A 15848-nucleotide genomic window follows, 5' to 3' on the forward strand; every position below is an offset into this window, starting at 1 on the left:
TTGTGCTTCCTTCATGACATAAATATATGTTAGGCAATTGAAAAATGTTAGAAGAAGAATCCCGATATTTGAAAACACAAACCAACTTAAAAGGAGGTACTAATGTAATAGTACGGCAAAACTTTCCAACAATATTCTCCTCATTTTCCTTCTTATTCTCTTTTTTTTTCCTCTCTTATTTTCTACTTCTTTTTCATCACATTCTTTTGTCTCTCCTATTTCCTTATCACACTCTTCCTCATGACTTTCTTTTTCTTTCTCATTTTTTTCTTCTATCTCTTTTTTATAATCATATTGGATTTGAGGGAGCTTTTCCTCTGGTATTTTAGAGATATCAACAATTCCTCTATCAATCCTTTCCATAATTTCCTCTCTCCTTTTTCTTTGAAACTCTCTAAGAGCATAAGAAGGACTTGATCGTCTCTTCATATCCTCAAGCCTTGTTTCTCTCTATAATTTATCAAAATATTGAATTGAAGCTTGGATTTCTCGAGACATTTTTTTTTTAACTACTTCAAAAAGAAACTTAGATGAAAAAATTAAAAGGATAAAATGGAAATGAAAGGATTTTGAAATTGAAATAGAAAAAAAAACATTTTGCTTGCATGTTTAAGCTTGTCTTGCTTTCCTGTTAGTGAAGTTGATGTTGATCATCATGTCTTTGTTTTTAACTTGTTGTATTGCTTCCAATTTGATTCGTCAATTATGTCATTATCATTTCACTAGAGGCTTGGGTTGATCTTTTCAAATAACATTTTTCTTTCTTAATATCTATGAGGCCATGACTTAACTTAGAATAAGAACTACACGTCGTGTACCATTTTGAAGTTGCTTGTTAGTCAAATTTGTCTAGCTATTTTTACAAGATATATTGAAATGCGGCATTATGACTGACCTTGTTTCATATCAACAAATTTTTTATAAGCCAATATTTTGGTCCTTGGAAATATAGTTTGCCACTTTGCTGTCACGTTGATACTTAAATGTATCGGAATGGCAAACACATTCAAAAGTATCTCTTTGATTAACCATTACAGTCCTCAAATATATTTTTAGTTGTCAATTTAGTCATCTAGTGCTGTTTTTCTTTCTTTGTTGTTTCTTATTGGATTATTATTTCATACACATAAACACATTATATTACATAAGAAAACTATGTCTAACATTTTACTCTCCCTTTTCTTGCAACTTCATAAACTTATGTTCAAATCGGAAAATCAGATTAATTCCGGCTTAGACGAAGTTCATATTCTGTGCATTACAGGTGTTTCTTGTGTGATATACACGTTAGTAAACTTAGCACATTAACAGGGAAAAGTACCTATATATATAATTGCAGTCTTGACATATTTATCTAACCCATATATGTTGTAGATTAATCCTTCGAGGATTGTTTGTAGTGTTGGAGCTGGTGTTCTGGCCATTTATGTGACAAGATACAAAATCAGGATACATATGGAGAATGTGCAAAAAGAATAACAGTGCGTCCCACATCGATAACTATGATAAAAGTGTGAAAGGCTTTGGTTATAAAAATGAACTAAAGATAAATGATTGAAATCTGTAATTGAGAATCGGACTATAGATTGCCACTTTGTTGTAGTCTAACAATTTCCTTTTCAGATTAAAATATTGAGCAATGATATTCTAACAACCAAAAATCAACAACTTTTGTGACAACCACCAATTTTCAAAGGAAAAGTAGATAGTGACACGGAAACCAAAGCAATAGAGAGAGAAAGTAAAAAGATAATGTGAGTATGAAAGATAAAGTTGTCACATAGGTTGTCACAAAATGGTTGTTAGAATATCATTTCTCTAAAATATTTTATGTTTTGACAAACTGCCCTTTTCCTTTGAGAAAAGATAAGAATTATGTGAAGTTGTGTATTCATAACTTTTCCTAAACAAAATTAAAAAAATAAAATTTTGTACTGTGCATTTAATATATTAAAATATTTAAAAAAAAATTCCAAACAAAATTTATCAATTGCTTTGAAACTAACTTTTTTTAAATAAAATTTATCAATTGCTTAAGTACTTCTTAACATGACCCTTTTTTTTTATTAAAATAAAATTTAAAGGAAATGTTAATTTGTTCATTTATGATCAATTATAGAAATATTTTGTAGATTCTGTGTTTGGATTTTATTTTAATTTTTTTTAATGAATTGAATGCACATTGTTTAAGATAATAATTGTACTTAGTTCTTTATCATTGTGTTTATGACATAAGTGAGCATGACCTTAAAATAATTAAATGGTACACCATTCATCCAATAATTGAGTTAATTTACCCTTTTCACACATGTCAATGCATAATTCTGACATTTGGTGTATCTTTAATTACTCCCTCCGTCCCTAAATGTAAATCTCTTTTCAAATTACTAGATGCATTTATTATTTTTGTCTTGAATTTGGTAATATTAACACACAAAACAGACACATTAATTAATTATACTGATAACTTTTCTTAAGAAACGTGGAAAAAAAAAAAAGCAAAGGGGGCTTACATATAGGGAAAAAGGGAGTATCTATTAGTAAAAGTTATAAAAGAAATGATATTTCAAAAATATACATAAACACAAACCCAACATCTTATACTCCCTCCGCCTCACAATAATTGTCTCTTTACCAATTTTTCTTTTTTTCAAAATAATTGTCACTTTAGAATACTAATGCAGCATTTATTATTATTTTCTATTATTATACCCTTATTTATTGAATTTTATCCAACTTAACTACTTCATTAACTACAATTAATAAGGGTGTTTTAGTAAATGATACTAATTTTACCATCAAAATCAACATAACTAATCATTTCCTTAATAATCGTGCATAAACCTTAAACGACTATTATTTAGAGACGAAGGGAATATGTTATAATTTGTCTTTATATAATAGTATAAAAATGCAATCATGTGCATGGATATATAAGTTGAATAACCATAACAACCTCTTTAAAATATATAAATTGATTATATTATCCTTGATGAATTAATTGATGTTCAAATTTAACTTTAAAATAAGGCTTAATACATCATTTGGTCCTTAACTTATTTTTGGTTTTCACTTTGGTCCCCTAACTATAAAGTGTCTCAATTTGGTCCCATAAATCTTCTGCTGTTTACTATTTTGGTCTTATTCGTTAGTTTTTAACATCAAATGTCTAAGGTGAACCATATTTAAAGGTGGTCCACTATAGACCTTATAAATTCATTTAATTTTAACCCTTTGATATTTTTTTAAAAAGGAAAGTGTTGGATCATATAGGTCTATTGTATCTTACTGTGAATCATCAACACATAATTATTTTTCTTATTTCTTCTTCTTCTTTCTTCATCTCCTTCATCATCACATTCATACTCCTTAGTCAATCTTCATACAACCCAGAAGAAAAAAAAATTATCTTCATCAAAATCAAATCATTTTCATCAACAACAACAAGAACACATAATATGATAATCAAAATCAAACCTAGAAAATCAAACAACAACAACCCTTCAAATTATAAATTAAACTTTTTGAAAGTCATAGTTCTGAAGCTTTGAAAGTCATAATGCTGAAGCAAAAACAAATGACAAGAAACAAAATCAACAGAATTCAACAAGAAACAAGTAACAGGAAACAAAAACAACCTTTTTAAGCGAAACAGTGGTGCCAAGAACAAAACCCACAAAAAAATCAACCTTTTGCAGTGAGATTATCAAGAATGAGGGAAGGAAGAATCAGATTCACAACAAGAATGGAAGGAAGAACAAGATTATCAAGAACGGTCCCTTTATCTTAGAGAAACAAAACGAAATCATTCACATTAAAACTGTAAGATTCGGATTCAGTTCTTCTATATCTGCGTTGTTCTTCTGCACCCGGATTCAATTCATTCACATCAAAACGAAATCATAATGAAAATAAGAGAAGGAGAGTAAATGTTGTTGTGGTTGTGTTGCATATGGGTTTTGTGATTTTAGGTCTTCTGCATCTGTGTTTCAAATTTGAGAAGATAAATGTAATGGAGTAATAAAATGAACTAGAAAGAAGTGAATCTATGAATTGTTGATTTTAGGTCTATGAATTGTTGCTTTGTATCTTCTCCTTATGGCTCTTTTCATGACTTCACTGTTAGATTGTCAAGCAGCGCCTTTGTTCTATTGATAATCCATCAGAATTTTCAAAGACTCGTGCGAAAAATTACTTATAGGAGTAGTTTTTTTTTATTAATAATGGGATTTAAGTAATTTGAGATTTTAGTTAATGGTGAAGGATTCAATCAATTCTTATTTTTTTATGGGTTTGTTTGTTCAAAAAAATTTGAGTTTATATCACTAGTGCAAAAAACATTTTTTAAGTCAAAGATTTTAAATGGGTGGATATCCACCTGATTTAAAAACTCAATTCAGGGGCACGGTTGTAAATAAGATTCAAACTCAAAATGGTGATAATGATAATAAATCGGTCCACATGATTTAATTTATTGAAATTAAAATTAAAATAAATATAGCATCAAACTTAAACAACTAGATCTACATCCTTCTTTCAACAAAAAAAAAAAAAACTAGATCTAGATCCTCTTCCCAAACCCAAACGCGAGCTGCTCGTCTCTGTGAAACCTTCACGGGAAATCCACGATGCTCGTTCTACTTCACTCTTTCTCTCCCCGAGATTCAACAATGGGGTCGGTGGAGAAATACCACAGAATCGAGCTCGTCGGCGAAGGTTCCTTCGGTAAAGTCTACAAAGGCCGACGTAAACACACCGGACAGGTTGTTACTCTCTCTCTCTCTCACTCTCTCTCTCTCTCTCTCTCTCTCTCTCTCTCTCTTCCATTTCCATTTTCTAATTAACTTTGTATTTTCAATTTTCTTCTTTTTAGACTGTTGCGATGAAGTTCATCATGAAACATGGTAAAACGGAAAAGGATATTCATAATTTGAGACAAGAAATTGAGGTAATTCGTTTAATTTATTCGTCAATTTCGACTTTGTTTTAATTAATGCGATTTGATTATGTGTTTTCTCTTTGTTATGAATTCATTTTTGTGCGATTTGATGCTGATTTGTTGAACGGATTATAATAGAGCCACTATTATCTCACAAGATTCACACTTTCACCCTTGCTTTCAGAGGAAGTATGTGAGTTCCTTCCTTTCTTGCTCATTCTTCTTTTTCACAACCTTTCTCTTTCTGTGTTTATGTCGGCGCTTCCTGTTTTTTGATGAATGGTACAGTTGGGTTTGTTTGATTGGTTCGAAATCGCGTAAAAATCGCATCTTTTATGTTATGTATGAATGATATTTTGTTTTTTTGTTTTTAATTCAAACACATTCAATCAAAAATGTTTAATGGCCTTTGTTCCTATTTGATGAAGTTGATTTTTAATACTAATTAATAAATGAAATAAAATTGAACTATAGTCTTATCCTTAACCAATGAAACTGATGTGTGTGTTTTTTCTTGAAAGCGATCATGTTTGATTATATTATTATTTTAACATTGAGAATTGGTTAGGATGTTATACTACTTTCAGATCAAACATTGGAATTGGAATTTCATATGAAGCTTCTTTAAGCCTAATCTAGAATTAAGCTATCTTTCATTTTTTTTTTGTTGACCCTGGTAATCTGAAGTTCAGCCGGAAAGTAAGTTTAGTCTCGTAAAAAATTGTTCCGCATAGGAATAATGGAACTCGGTTTCCCTGAATAATTTATTTAAGCTCATTAATCATTTGTGCCCAATTATTTGCTTTCATTTGCCTATTCTTGATTATGACACTTTTTAATTTATGCTATTTGAAATACTGTTAATATTTTCTTAAATAATTCATAAGGGTCAAATTGTATCCTGGTTGCGAATTTTCTCATGCTTCCTATTGGTTGAGAAGAATGGAATATTTGACTTTTGTTGATTTACTTACAATTTTGAATCGTCTACTCCATAGTATGGAACTTGATATGGGTCAAATCAGCATATGGTTTTTGTTCAATGGAAATGCTTTTGAGAAGCCTGTAACTTAAATTGTTTCCATCATGTAAAAAGCTAATAGGATAGCATCCAATGCTATCATATTCCTATTATCATGTGATTTATTATTGGATGATCCACGTAGTCCAATATTGTAGGGTAGTATCCAATATTATTCTTGCAAGGTTTTAGGTTGGGTAAAATCCTATTATCATGTGATTTTTAGATATTTGGATGTTGCATTTTGTTGTATTTAAGTACAATTATCAGTTTGGGCTTTACTGTTGCAGCTGTTACTTAAATTATTAGTAGTCGCAATTTAAACTCTTCCAGTATTTTATACACCCTAATATGCATCAAATCTTCACTCATAACATTTAAATACATTAAACTCTGCCGTATATGGAGGAGTACGAATGACCACCTTCGAAGACTCTAAGAAGGAGAGTGAATTTGTTGGCAAGGTCATTCTTTCATCGATTCATAATTGAATATCTGATTTTCTTTACTACTTAACTGCACGATCCTATTCATACCGATTTCATTCTCAATTTTGTTTTATATCTCTGATTTCTTCATTCATCATACTTATACTTCAGTCAACGCACACGCACTCCTAATTCAACTTTTTTTTCTTCCACTTAATCATCCATCGATTCATTAATTATATATTTCTTCAACTCACTACACGATCTATCTATCTGCTATTCATTTTATTGTTTTGTTCAATTAATTTTCCTGTGTTATATCACTTCACTTACTGAATACTGATTTATTTTAATACTGATTTCATCCATAATTTGAATCTCATAACAGGTGTCTGGACATGTCGTCATTGCTGATGGCATGAATGGGGCTGCTATGTATGAACTCGTTCGTGTTGGTAAACGATAATCTCATCGGTTAAATTATTCGTTTGGAAGGGGACTCTGCCACTATCCAAGGTTACCTTCTGCATCCCTTGTGTTTCAGAATACATGAATAATGAAGAAAATAAATCTAATTGGTTCTCTGCAGTTTCAGTTTATGAGGAAACCGTTGGGTTAATGGTTAATGATCCCATGCTACGAACTCACAAGGTTGGACTTTCTATATCCATTTCTCTTGATTTGTCAGTTTTCTCTGTTGTTGCATACTTCAGTTGGGTGAGTTCCCTTGTGTTCATAACATGTTTTTCATTTGTAACTTGAAACTTTGTCTCTATCTCTTGGAGTTAGTTTCTAGCACCTATTTGATTCAAAAGGTGAGAGTTTTTGTTTTGTTTAGGATGAGTAGTTTACTCATATTTTTAATGTTAAAATTATCCTATTTTTATTTTTTTTACATATAATGTCTCAAAGTTTTGGGTTGCTTGTGGTGACCAACTCATTTGCATGGTTTTTCTTGGTTAATTCAACCCCTTCAAACTCATTTGTTTGTTTAGATATCTATTAGATATCTATGGTCTTTAACATTTGTTAGCTTTTTAAAAGTAACCATTTATCATTTCATATCTTTTAGGCTTAGAAATAGTATACTCATTTTTGCATTAATATGTGCATCTAAGTTGTACATGATCTAAGTTGTGCATCAATAGTATACTCCTTATACTCCTTATACTCCTAAAAGAAGTTCCATTTACCATTTCTGTCAAAATTTGGATATAACTAGCACAGTGATTACTAGGGATGGCAATTGGCCCCATGCCCGATGGGCACCCGCAAAAAATACCCGCAATGGGTAGGGTAAAACCCCGCTTTTATGGGTATGGGCTTGGGTACGGGTAATTACCCGCAAATTTAGATGGGTATGGGTGCGGGTAAGGGCACTATACTACCCAGCCCCGCAACCCGCATATACATATTTATATAATATAATAAATATTTTATTTATTTTTGGTGTACAATTATTTAATTTATTTAGTTATTCAAGCATAAAGCTAAACCTAAAAACTAATACGGTAATCGTTTGAATGTTTTTATTTTAATTTTCGAGGAATATTTTGGATGTTTTTTTTATTTGGCTAAATACTATGATTTCTACTATTTTATGAGTTGCTTTTAAAAAAATTGGATCATAGTTTTATTTCAATTATGATATTTTTTATCGTCTTTTTATAATTAAAGTGCGGGTAATGGGTACGGGTATGGGCACTTAGGTGCCCATAGGGTATGGGGAAGGGCACTACAGTTGTTACCCACGAGGGTACGGTCTCGAGTACGGGCATTTTTTACAAACGCGGGTATGGGGAAGGGTACTATAGTACCCTACCCATTGGGTACCCATTGCCATCCCTATTACTTGTCAAAATCTGGATATAACTAGCACAAAACAGTGATAACTTGTCAAAATTTGGATATAACTAGCACAAAACAGTGATTACTTCTTGTCAGTCCAGTTCATGACTGTAATTTTCAATTTCAGATTGCTATATTTGTTCCGCAGATATTCATGTATGAAATTTCATGTTGGATCAATTTGAGTTGTTGATATAGCATAAGGTGTTTCTTGATTGTTTTATATCTTATAGTATTCTGTAAATCATTTTTCATTCTAATGCATGAACTAAACTTCTTGTTTCTTGCTTGGTGTTTAGAATCAAGGTTCTTAAGATTTTTTTTTAAAATTTTTTCTGCTTTTCTGCTTTTGTGAATACTGGCGGATAGTTGAGCAGCCAACGGATGAAGTTGAGGTATTATTACTAATCATTGTTTATTTACAACTATATTGGTCTTAAGGGTTATGTAAATGTGCAAACAGAGTAAACGATACACTCTTATATTGTAGGTGTACTATGGAGCGGACTTGGAAACTAGAGTGTTTGGAAGTGGTTTTTCTAAGGCATCATCCATACCTAAGGGTTATCCGGATCAATATGCACTTTCTGGTTGGAATCTAAATAACTTCCCGCGACTACCAGGTTCTGTACTAAGTTTTGAAGGAAGTGACATCTCAGGAGTACTAGTTCCATGGCTGTATGTTAGCAGCACTACTGTTGTGTTATTTTGTTTCATTTCGGGAGGGGCAGTGTTAGGGTTTTGCTGTTTCCCCTCTGCAGTGTTGTGTGGCCTTTTGGGGCGGAGTTATGGGAATGAGTTCCGGTGTATTTAGCTAGATTTCATTGTCATGTCTTTGCTTTTGGTGGGGTTTTGTTGTTGTGTTTGGTGTTTTCGGTTATTTGTGGATGTTACGCCTATATGCGGCATCGTTGTATTTTTTCACCGCCTCTAAGCGTCTTGCTAGAGTTTCGGTCTCAATAATATTTCTAATATATTATGTATCGCACAGGTCGCGCTATCTAGTTATATTCAGTACCATAATCGTGTAAAAAAAAATTAAAATACAGAGAGAATTTAAATGGGGTGAACCGATTTAAATTCAAAGATTTTTTGACTCTTGTTAGCATTTTTTAAATGGTATCAACCGATTTAAATTAAAACATTTTAGATGGGTTCAACCGATTTAAATTATACTATTTTAAATCGGGTAAAGGGGGCCGACTTAAAATCAAAGACATTTTTTAAATCGGCTACCTATAAGTCGGATCTTAACCCGATTTAAAAAGTCAAATTCACCCGATTTAAAAAGTGTTTTCTGCACTAGTGTATGAACTTAATATTTAAGTTGAAGAAGATCAAGAGGAAGAGGAATAAGAGGGAAGAAGGAGAAGAAAAGAAAGAAAAAAAATCAGATGTTGGTGGTTCACTATTATATACAATGGACCTGCAATCGGATGGTTGAAGTCATATCAAAATTCTTAGACATTAAAAAATTAACAGAGAGGACCAAAATAGTAAACGACAGAAGATTTATGGAACCAAATTGAGACACTTTATAGTTAGAGGACCAAAGTGAAAACCAAAAATAAGTTAAGGGACCAAACTATGTATTAAGCCTTAAAATAATATATAAAGTTCAATTTTTCAGGTATTAGATAAAATTAAGTCTTATTCATTATGGTGGTGAAAGCTAAAAAGATTGTGTTTGTATTTGGTGAACATTTGTGGTGGGCAAGTCTTTGTCGTGTTTAGGCATTGGCTAGTCCACTTTGGCCCCGTTTGGATTGGCTTATTTTGAGCTTATGTGGGCTTATCTACTCCCATAAGCCTTTCTAAAGGTGTTTGGGTAAATAAATAACAATAGCTTATCATAGTTTCATAAGCTGCTTATGCCATATTTTAATATGCCAAAATTTTCAGCTTACCATCCGGCTTAACGAGGAGCTTATGAATTTATGTAACCTCCTTCGATTCTCTCTGGCTCCACTTTTTGGAAACATATATTTTAATTATAATGTTAGTTATCTTTGGCGGTGCATGAGTAACAAAATTGCTATATGCTTATCATAAGTAACACACGTAACTAAGATTTTTATTATTTATTTTTTTTGAAGGAAGATTTTTATTATTTTTTTGTTACGTAACAAAATGAAACTGAATAAAAAAACAAACTTAACTTGTCTTTTTTTGGTAACAAATTGTACACTAATATCTATATATATGGTAAGTTTATTTACACCTCTAATGTTAATTTTGTCTTATATGAATATTGATATTTTTTTTAAGGGCGAATATTGATTATACTATATATATAATTATAATTCATATATTGTATTATTGTTTTTTACATCTTGATTAATTTTATCAAAAAAAATCTTGATAATTGTGGTTCGATTCTTTGATTTTTTTGTTAAATTAAAAATATTTAAAATTTTGATAATTGCTTATGTAATGTCACATCCAAACACTTCAATTTATGTAAGTACTTTTTAGTGTACATATCCAAACATAAATAGCTTATCAAGTATAAGAGCTTGTGATGTAAGCTCTAATGTTATAAGCCCTAATGCTATAAGCATCTATATAAGCTGTTTATCCAAACGGGCCCTTTGTGTACTTCTTGAAGTGCTTGTATTTTTAGTGTTCTCTTCGATACGCCTTGTGCTGTAGGAAATGCTACAACAGTGTTAATATAATTCTATTTTGCCGTGTTAAAAAAAAATATAAAGTTCGATTGGGTTTTCACGAAAACATTACGTACCGGATGTATGTGATTGCTAAACAATAATATTTTATTAAGCTCCTCGCATTGAATATTCAATGCGAGGAGCATAATCAAAATTTTGACGACTAGCCCAAAAAAAAAAAAAATTGGCGACTAGCATAATAAATGACCAATCTAGCTAAAAAATGTGCAACCACTTCACTTGCCTCCTAACAGACTTGACCTGAAAGTTACAGTTTAAAACTAAAATACCTTTAATATGTTTGAGAATCAGTACCAAGAAGAGGAAGAAATAGGAAAGTGACAAGGATGAAACTGATGATTATTCAAATATTTCAGCTAATGGGTTATTTCCTAGTTCAAATAATAAGTTGTTATTATACCTCTTAATGAAATTAGAGAACTCAAGTAATAGCTATGCAAGCTTTGAATGTGTGGGATCCATAAACAATGATGACAGCATTGTTCATATGTTGAGGAAGGTTGGTCAGATTTTCCGACCAGGGACAATGTCGGTGTCGACAATGACATGTAGTGAGTATAACAATGAGGTTTGGAGAAAGGTTACTGGTGCATTGGAGCCTCTTGGGTTAAAATGTAGGAGTTGTGCTATGGAATCCATAGTCACATGGTTCTCAATTCGCTTCGGTACGTGGTACGGGTTTGGGTACGCGGTTCGTCACTTTTGAAGAATTCGGTACGTGAGGGGTATACATAGTCGGTACGCTATGGGTTCACGTCGTAAGTTTTAATAAAATTAGAATTTGTAGGAGAACATTGATAGTAAAAGTATATGGTCATCAAATATTAGCATAGTGTATTTTGCAAATGTCCCACATCGACTAGCTACTAAAGGTTGAAAGGAAGAGGGTTCTATAAATATAAGTGCTTAGAAATGCTTATTTCCAGCACAGGCTGGGCTGGCTGTTCACTTGTGCCTTCCTTGGTCAATTGGTGGGGGCCAGTGATTTTTCACTACCCAACGCCAATACTATGGTGATTTTTCTTGGTGGGGACCAGTGGTTTGGTTTTTCACTTCCCAACACCAATATTAATTAGTTTAAATTTTTTTTTATTGTAGAATTTGTGGGTGAACTTCTACGAACCGGTACTCCAAAGTATTGTGAACCGGTTTGTGTGAACCGTTTTGCGGTTCACCACCTGAACTGCAAATTATGTGACTATGCTATGGATCAGTTTCCGGCAATAGGTAGTGTTGTGTTTCAAACGTTTACTCCCCGTAGCAGGAAAAATGCTTCAAAGTAGTAAATGTAGAAAATCTCGATCATCTGGTTTTGATCGAGATTTATAATTTAAATTTGAACCGTCGTATTTGTGACTGCAAGATTCTTCGATGTGTCAGGGAATCAATGTCAAAAATTTGAGAGGATAAGCCAACAAGAGCGGGCTAGAATTTAGTTGAAATATTTCAGGGGTGGTGACATAGCCATAGTTAGTATGGATGATGAATATTGTTAGGTTGACTTGTTTAGAAAGTTAGGACAACTAGGGTGGAACAAGTTAAGTGTTTCACATATTGTACCAACTTTTGGAGTCACATGAATTGTAGAATACCATTCTCCATCCATTCCATTCATTGAATAGCAGCCACAAGGGTCAAATGAAAAATCACAAATGAATGCTTCTTTGTTGATTTCGTTTATACCAGTAAGTTCTGTCGTTTCTTTTCCGGAAGAATGGCCGGATTTTTCATCGTTGGGTCGCCTGAAGAATTTTCTGGCAAGAATAGGATCAAGCTTTGTCATGCAAATCTCCATTGCGTATTGTTCATAAGGTATGTGATGACGAGGGTTTTGGGTTGCAGTGAAAACATGCCATGAATGAGATGAAGATTTTGAAGGCATGATGGAAGCTTTTCTGAAGCAAAGATTTGAAGGGATAGTGTTTTCTAAGTAAGAAACTTCTTCATTGAAGGAAGTGTGAGGGAAAGGTTAAGAAAGTAAGAGTTTTCTAAGTAAGAAACTTCTTCATTGAAGGGATAGTGATTATGATTTTTGTTGGATATACAAAGAGACTTGATTCTGATCAAACATGGGCATCAAAGTAAGAGTTTCCGACTGCTGAAACAACCGTGCATTGAACAGCTAGTAGGATTTGTTGAATGGATTCAAACTCAAGTTTTCTTGGGCCTAGTTGGTGATTTATGGTTGGATTTGGATCATCACCAAAGAAATGAAGTTCTAACCTTTTTTCAAAGCCTTCAATACCAGAAATTTCCATTTTGGGAACAAGTGAGAGAGAGATAGATCGATAGATTTGGTTTTAGTGTTGAGGTAGAGGTGAGTGAAAGGTTGAGGGGTGTGGTTGGTATATATTTATAGGTGTGTGTGTGTGTGAGAGTTAGAGTGAGAATGTAGAGTGTGATGTTTGAGAAGAGAGCATGCGGGTGATGAAACCAAGAGTCATGATTTTTGGGCATAATGAAGTGAATGGGATTAGAATATGCAACAATTCTGTGTGTGTTTCTTTTAGCTGAATCTTCTCTTCTATTCTATCACATAGAGCAACATGAAACATAGTAATTTATATTGGCCACGCTCATGATCAGTTCTTTTATCACTACTTTATTTTATAGCCTTCTAGCTACCTCTTCATAGCTTCCAATAGTATTACATACGATTAAGATTTTTTTTTTTTGGCTATTATTCTTGCATAATCACAAAGACTAATATCTCAAGTCAAATATGACTAAAATTAATGGATTATAAAGTTCTCTCAGGTTTCAATGTTGTTTCTCAAAACTGAATTTGAATCAAAGACTTCTAGTTACATATAGACTTGAAACATCTTATTCCGCCCTAATATTGATTATAAAATTAAAATATATACACATAGTCTTTTAGCATTTTTTTTTTAACTAATACAATTGGGAAGTATAGTTAAATAGATAATGAAAGTGAAAGCTAAGAATTCAGAAGTTTATGAAAAGATATAGTTTAAGGTATCAAAATTATTATTATTTTTGAATTATGTGTTATTTGGTGAGGAAACTAATTTGACCATAATGATGGGTTAAACTTATGATAAGTGTCAGAAATAATTGTGTTGAGACCATATCATATGTACACTTCTTTTCACAATGTTAAAGAAACTTAAGATTTTGTAGGAGTTCAAGACCTTGTGAATTTGATCTCATGACTCACCATTCAACCTAATTATATCAATGATAATTCTTCTAATAAAATAGAAACATAATCATAAACCTCAACTAGAACCTAGATATATTTGTATTGTTGTTCTGCAAGACAATGTAATTATGAACTTTGTAGAGCGGTTAAAACGAGTTAAGATCCTCTCTATTTGCTATAATAAATGGCAACGTCATAATATAAATGCACGTATTTCTAAAATATATGACATTAATTGGATATTTATATATCAAAACTATAGTAATGGATATTGCCATTTATGGAAGAAAATGGAAAGGATTTCAATTCGGTAAAAACATGTTAGTTAATTAATTAGAGCTCACTAGGATTCATTGTGTTTATTAAATCCATTACCTGAGACAAAAATGGAGAAACAAATTTCCATGTGGTCTTCCTATGATTGTGAGGTTGAAAAGCCTTACATAAGTTCTCAATTTAGCTCTTATAGATCAGGTCCATCCATATAGAAGGTAAGATCCATGTTAAGGCAACCAAAAGTAGTAACTTTTCATTGAAAACCAACAATTATTTATTAAAAGCTACATATTTAATATAAAAAACACAAATTTCAAGTCAAAGTTACTACTTTAAACTTCTTATCATGTGCAATATTGCACATGTTAGACAAACCCTTATTACAAACACTAATCACATAATTTATTTCCAATTAAAAGAAACATTTATTAATGTAGAACACTTCATTTATGATATGAAAAATAAATGAAATGAAGTCCCACATCGAAAGTTTGCAAAAAGAGAGAGTAAGAGTTCCTATATATTTGAACAGTGACACTTTTCCAACTAATTCGGGATTTTGAAGATTTGAAGACTCTTCATTCATCATGCCCACGTCTGAGCTTGTTGTTCCTTTCTTCCTTCAGGTTATTTTCTTTAAGTTCTTCTTTATTTCCGTTACGTTCTAAAACGTGAAGCTCTGTGTCGTTGTTTTGCAGTACTGATTTTGCTTTTATTCTTCTCATTTTCGTTCTTTGTTTTTCAAGTTCTAAGGTTTTTCGAGACGAACTCGTTCGTGTTTTTCTTATCTAGTTCATCAACACCTGCAGATAGGTACTTCGATTTTCTCTCTTAATCGCTCTGCATTTCGGTTCCTATCTGCATTACGTTTTTTCATAATTTCAATTGCACTTCTACTTAATGAACTATGAGTCAATACTTTGAGGTATGAATCTGCCGGTTTCCAAAAACTACATGCATGTTAATGAATCTGTAAACTTTTTTTTTTTTATTGGTTGGTGCTAACAAAACTTTGTTGCGATGATTTTGTTTGTTAATGAACTATTATCATATTCTGTTGCATGCAGTTTTTGGTTAATTCCCTTATTGTTCCCCAAATACAATGTTCGTGTTTTGCTACTGGAAGGGGATTTATATATTTTGTTGCTTTGAATTTTATGAATTGTGAGTCATTGTTATGTATGAATCTAAACTGAATCACTTCGGAATTTTGAACAGTGACACAGTTCCAAGTATGCCAAACAGTGCGGCTCAGGGTCTTGTTGCGCGCTTCTTTCAGGTTAATTTTTTCCCTTCCTTTGATTTTGAAAAACGAACTCGTAGAAATGTTCACTGCATATATAGGAAATAAGGCTAAACTATTGACTGTCGTTTTGGAGACAAAGGATCACTTAGGCCCATAAATGTTGTTATTGTATCATACTTCCCTGCTTTGCTTGCTTAATCTTCATTCATAATTTCAATTACAGTTTTATGTGAT

The 15848-nt window shown here is 32.1% G+C and overlaps 1 protein-coding gene and 1 pseudogene across 8 annotated transcripts; one reads left to right on the forward strand and one right to left on the reverse strand.

Annotated features, from left to right (window-relative positions):
• The first annotated feature begins 4329 nt into the window (after positions 1-4329).
• LOC146933350 (serine/threonine-protein kinase TIO-like) lies at positions 4330-9224 on the forward strand. 8 transcript variants are annotated; one of them, XM_085705146.1, is made up of 7 exons: positions 4330-4763; positions 4874-4948; positions 5078-5128; positions 6777-6904; positions 6978-7039; positions 8606-8631; positions 8727-9224. In XM_085705146.1, exons 1-4 carry the CDS (start codon positions 4629-4631, stop codon positions 6852-6854), a joined length of 339 nt encoding a protein of 112 aa, XP_085561272.1. In that variant the 5' UTR covers positions 4330-4628; the 3' UTR covers positions 6855-6904; positions 6978-7039; positions 8606-8631; positions 8727-9224. The 8 variants fall into 8 exon arrangements, 6 of the variants coding, with proteins under 6 accessions (XP_085561272.1, XP_085561273.1, XP_085561270.1 ...); XM_085705147.1 differs by having other exon boundaries at positions 6984-7039; XM_085705144.1 differs by having other exon boundaries at positions 6978-8631.
• Positions 9225-12418: 3194 nt separating this feature from the next.
• LOC146933351 (S-adenosylmethionine decarboxylase proenzyme 4 pseudogene) lies at positions 12419-13184 on the reverse strand (annotated as a pseudogene).
• Positions 13185-15848: the final 2664 nt, after the last annotated feature.

The sequence above is a fragment of the Medicago sativa genome, chromosome 4 (genome assembly GCF_051527215.1).
Source record: "Medicago sativa cultivar Bolivia chromosome 4, Bolivia_mono, whole genome shotgun sequence".
Taxonomy (NCBI): domain Eukaryota; kingdom Viridiplantae; phylum Streptophyta; class Magnoliopsida; order Fabales; family Fabaceae; genus Medicago; species Medicago sativa.

Excerpts from the sequence above, each read along its gene's own strand:
- LOC146933350 (XM_085705144.1), top strand. The coding sequence starts at position 4,629 with ATGCTCGTTCTACTTCACTCTTTCTCTCCCCGAGATTCAACAATGGGG. Across the intron at positions 4,949-5,077 it reads ATTTGAGACAAGAAATTGAG|AGCCACTATTATCTCACAAG; the intron begins GTAATTCGTTTA and ends GGATTATAATAG. Across the intron at positions 5,129-6,776 it reads CACCCTTGCTTTCAGAGGAA|GTGTCTGGACATGTCGTCAT; the intron begins GTATGTGAGTTC and ends ATCTCATAACAG.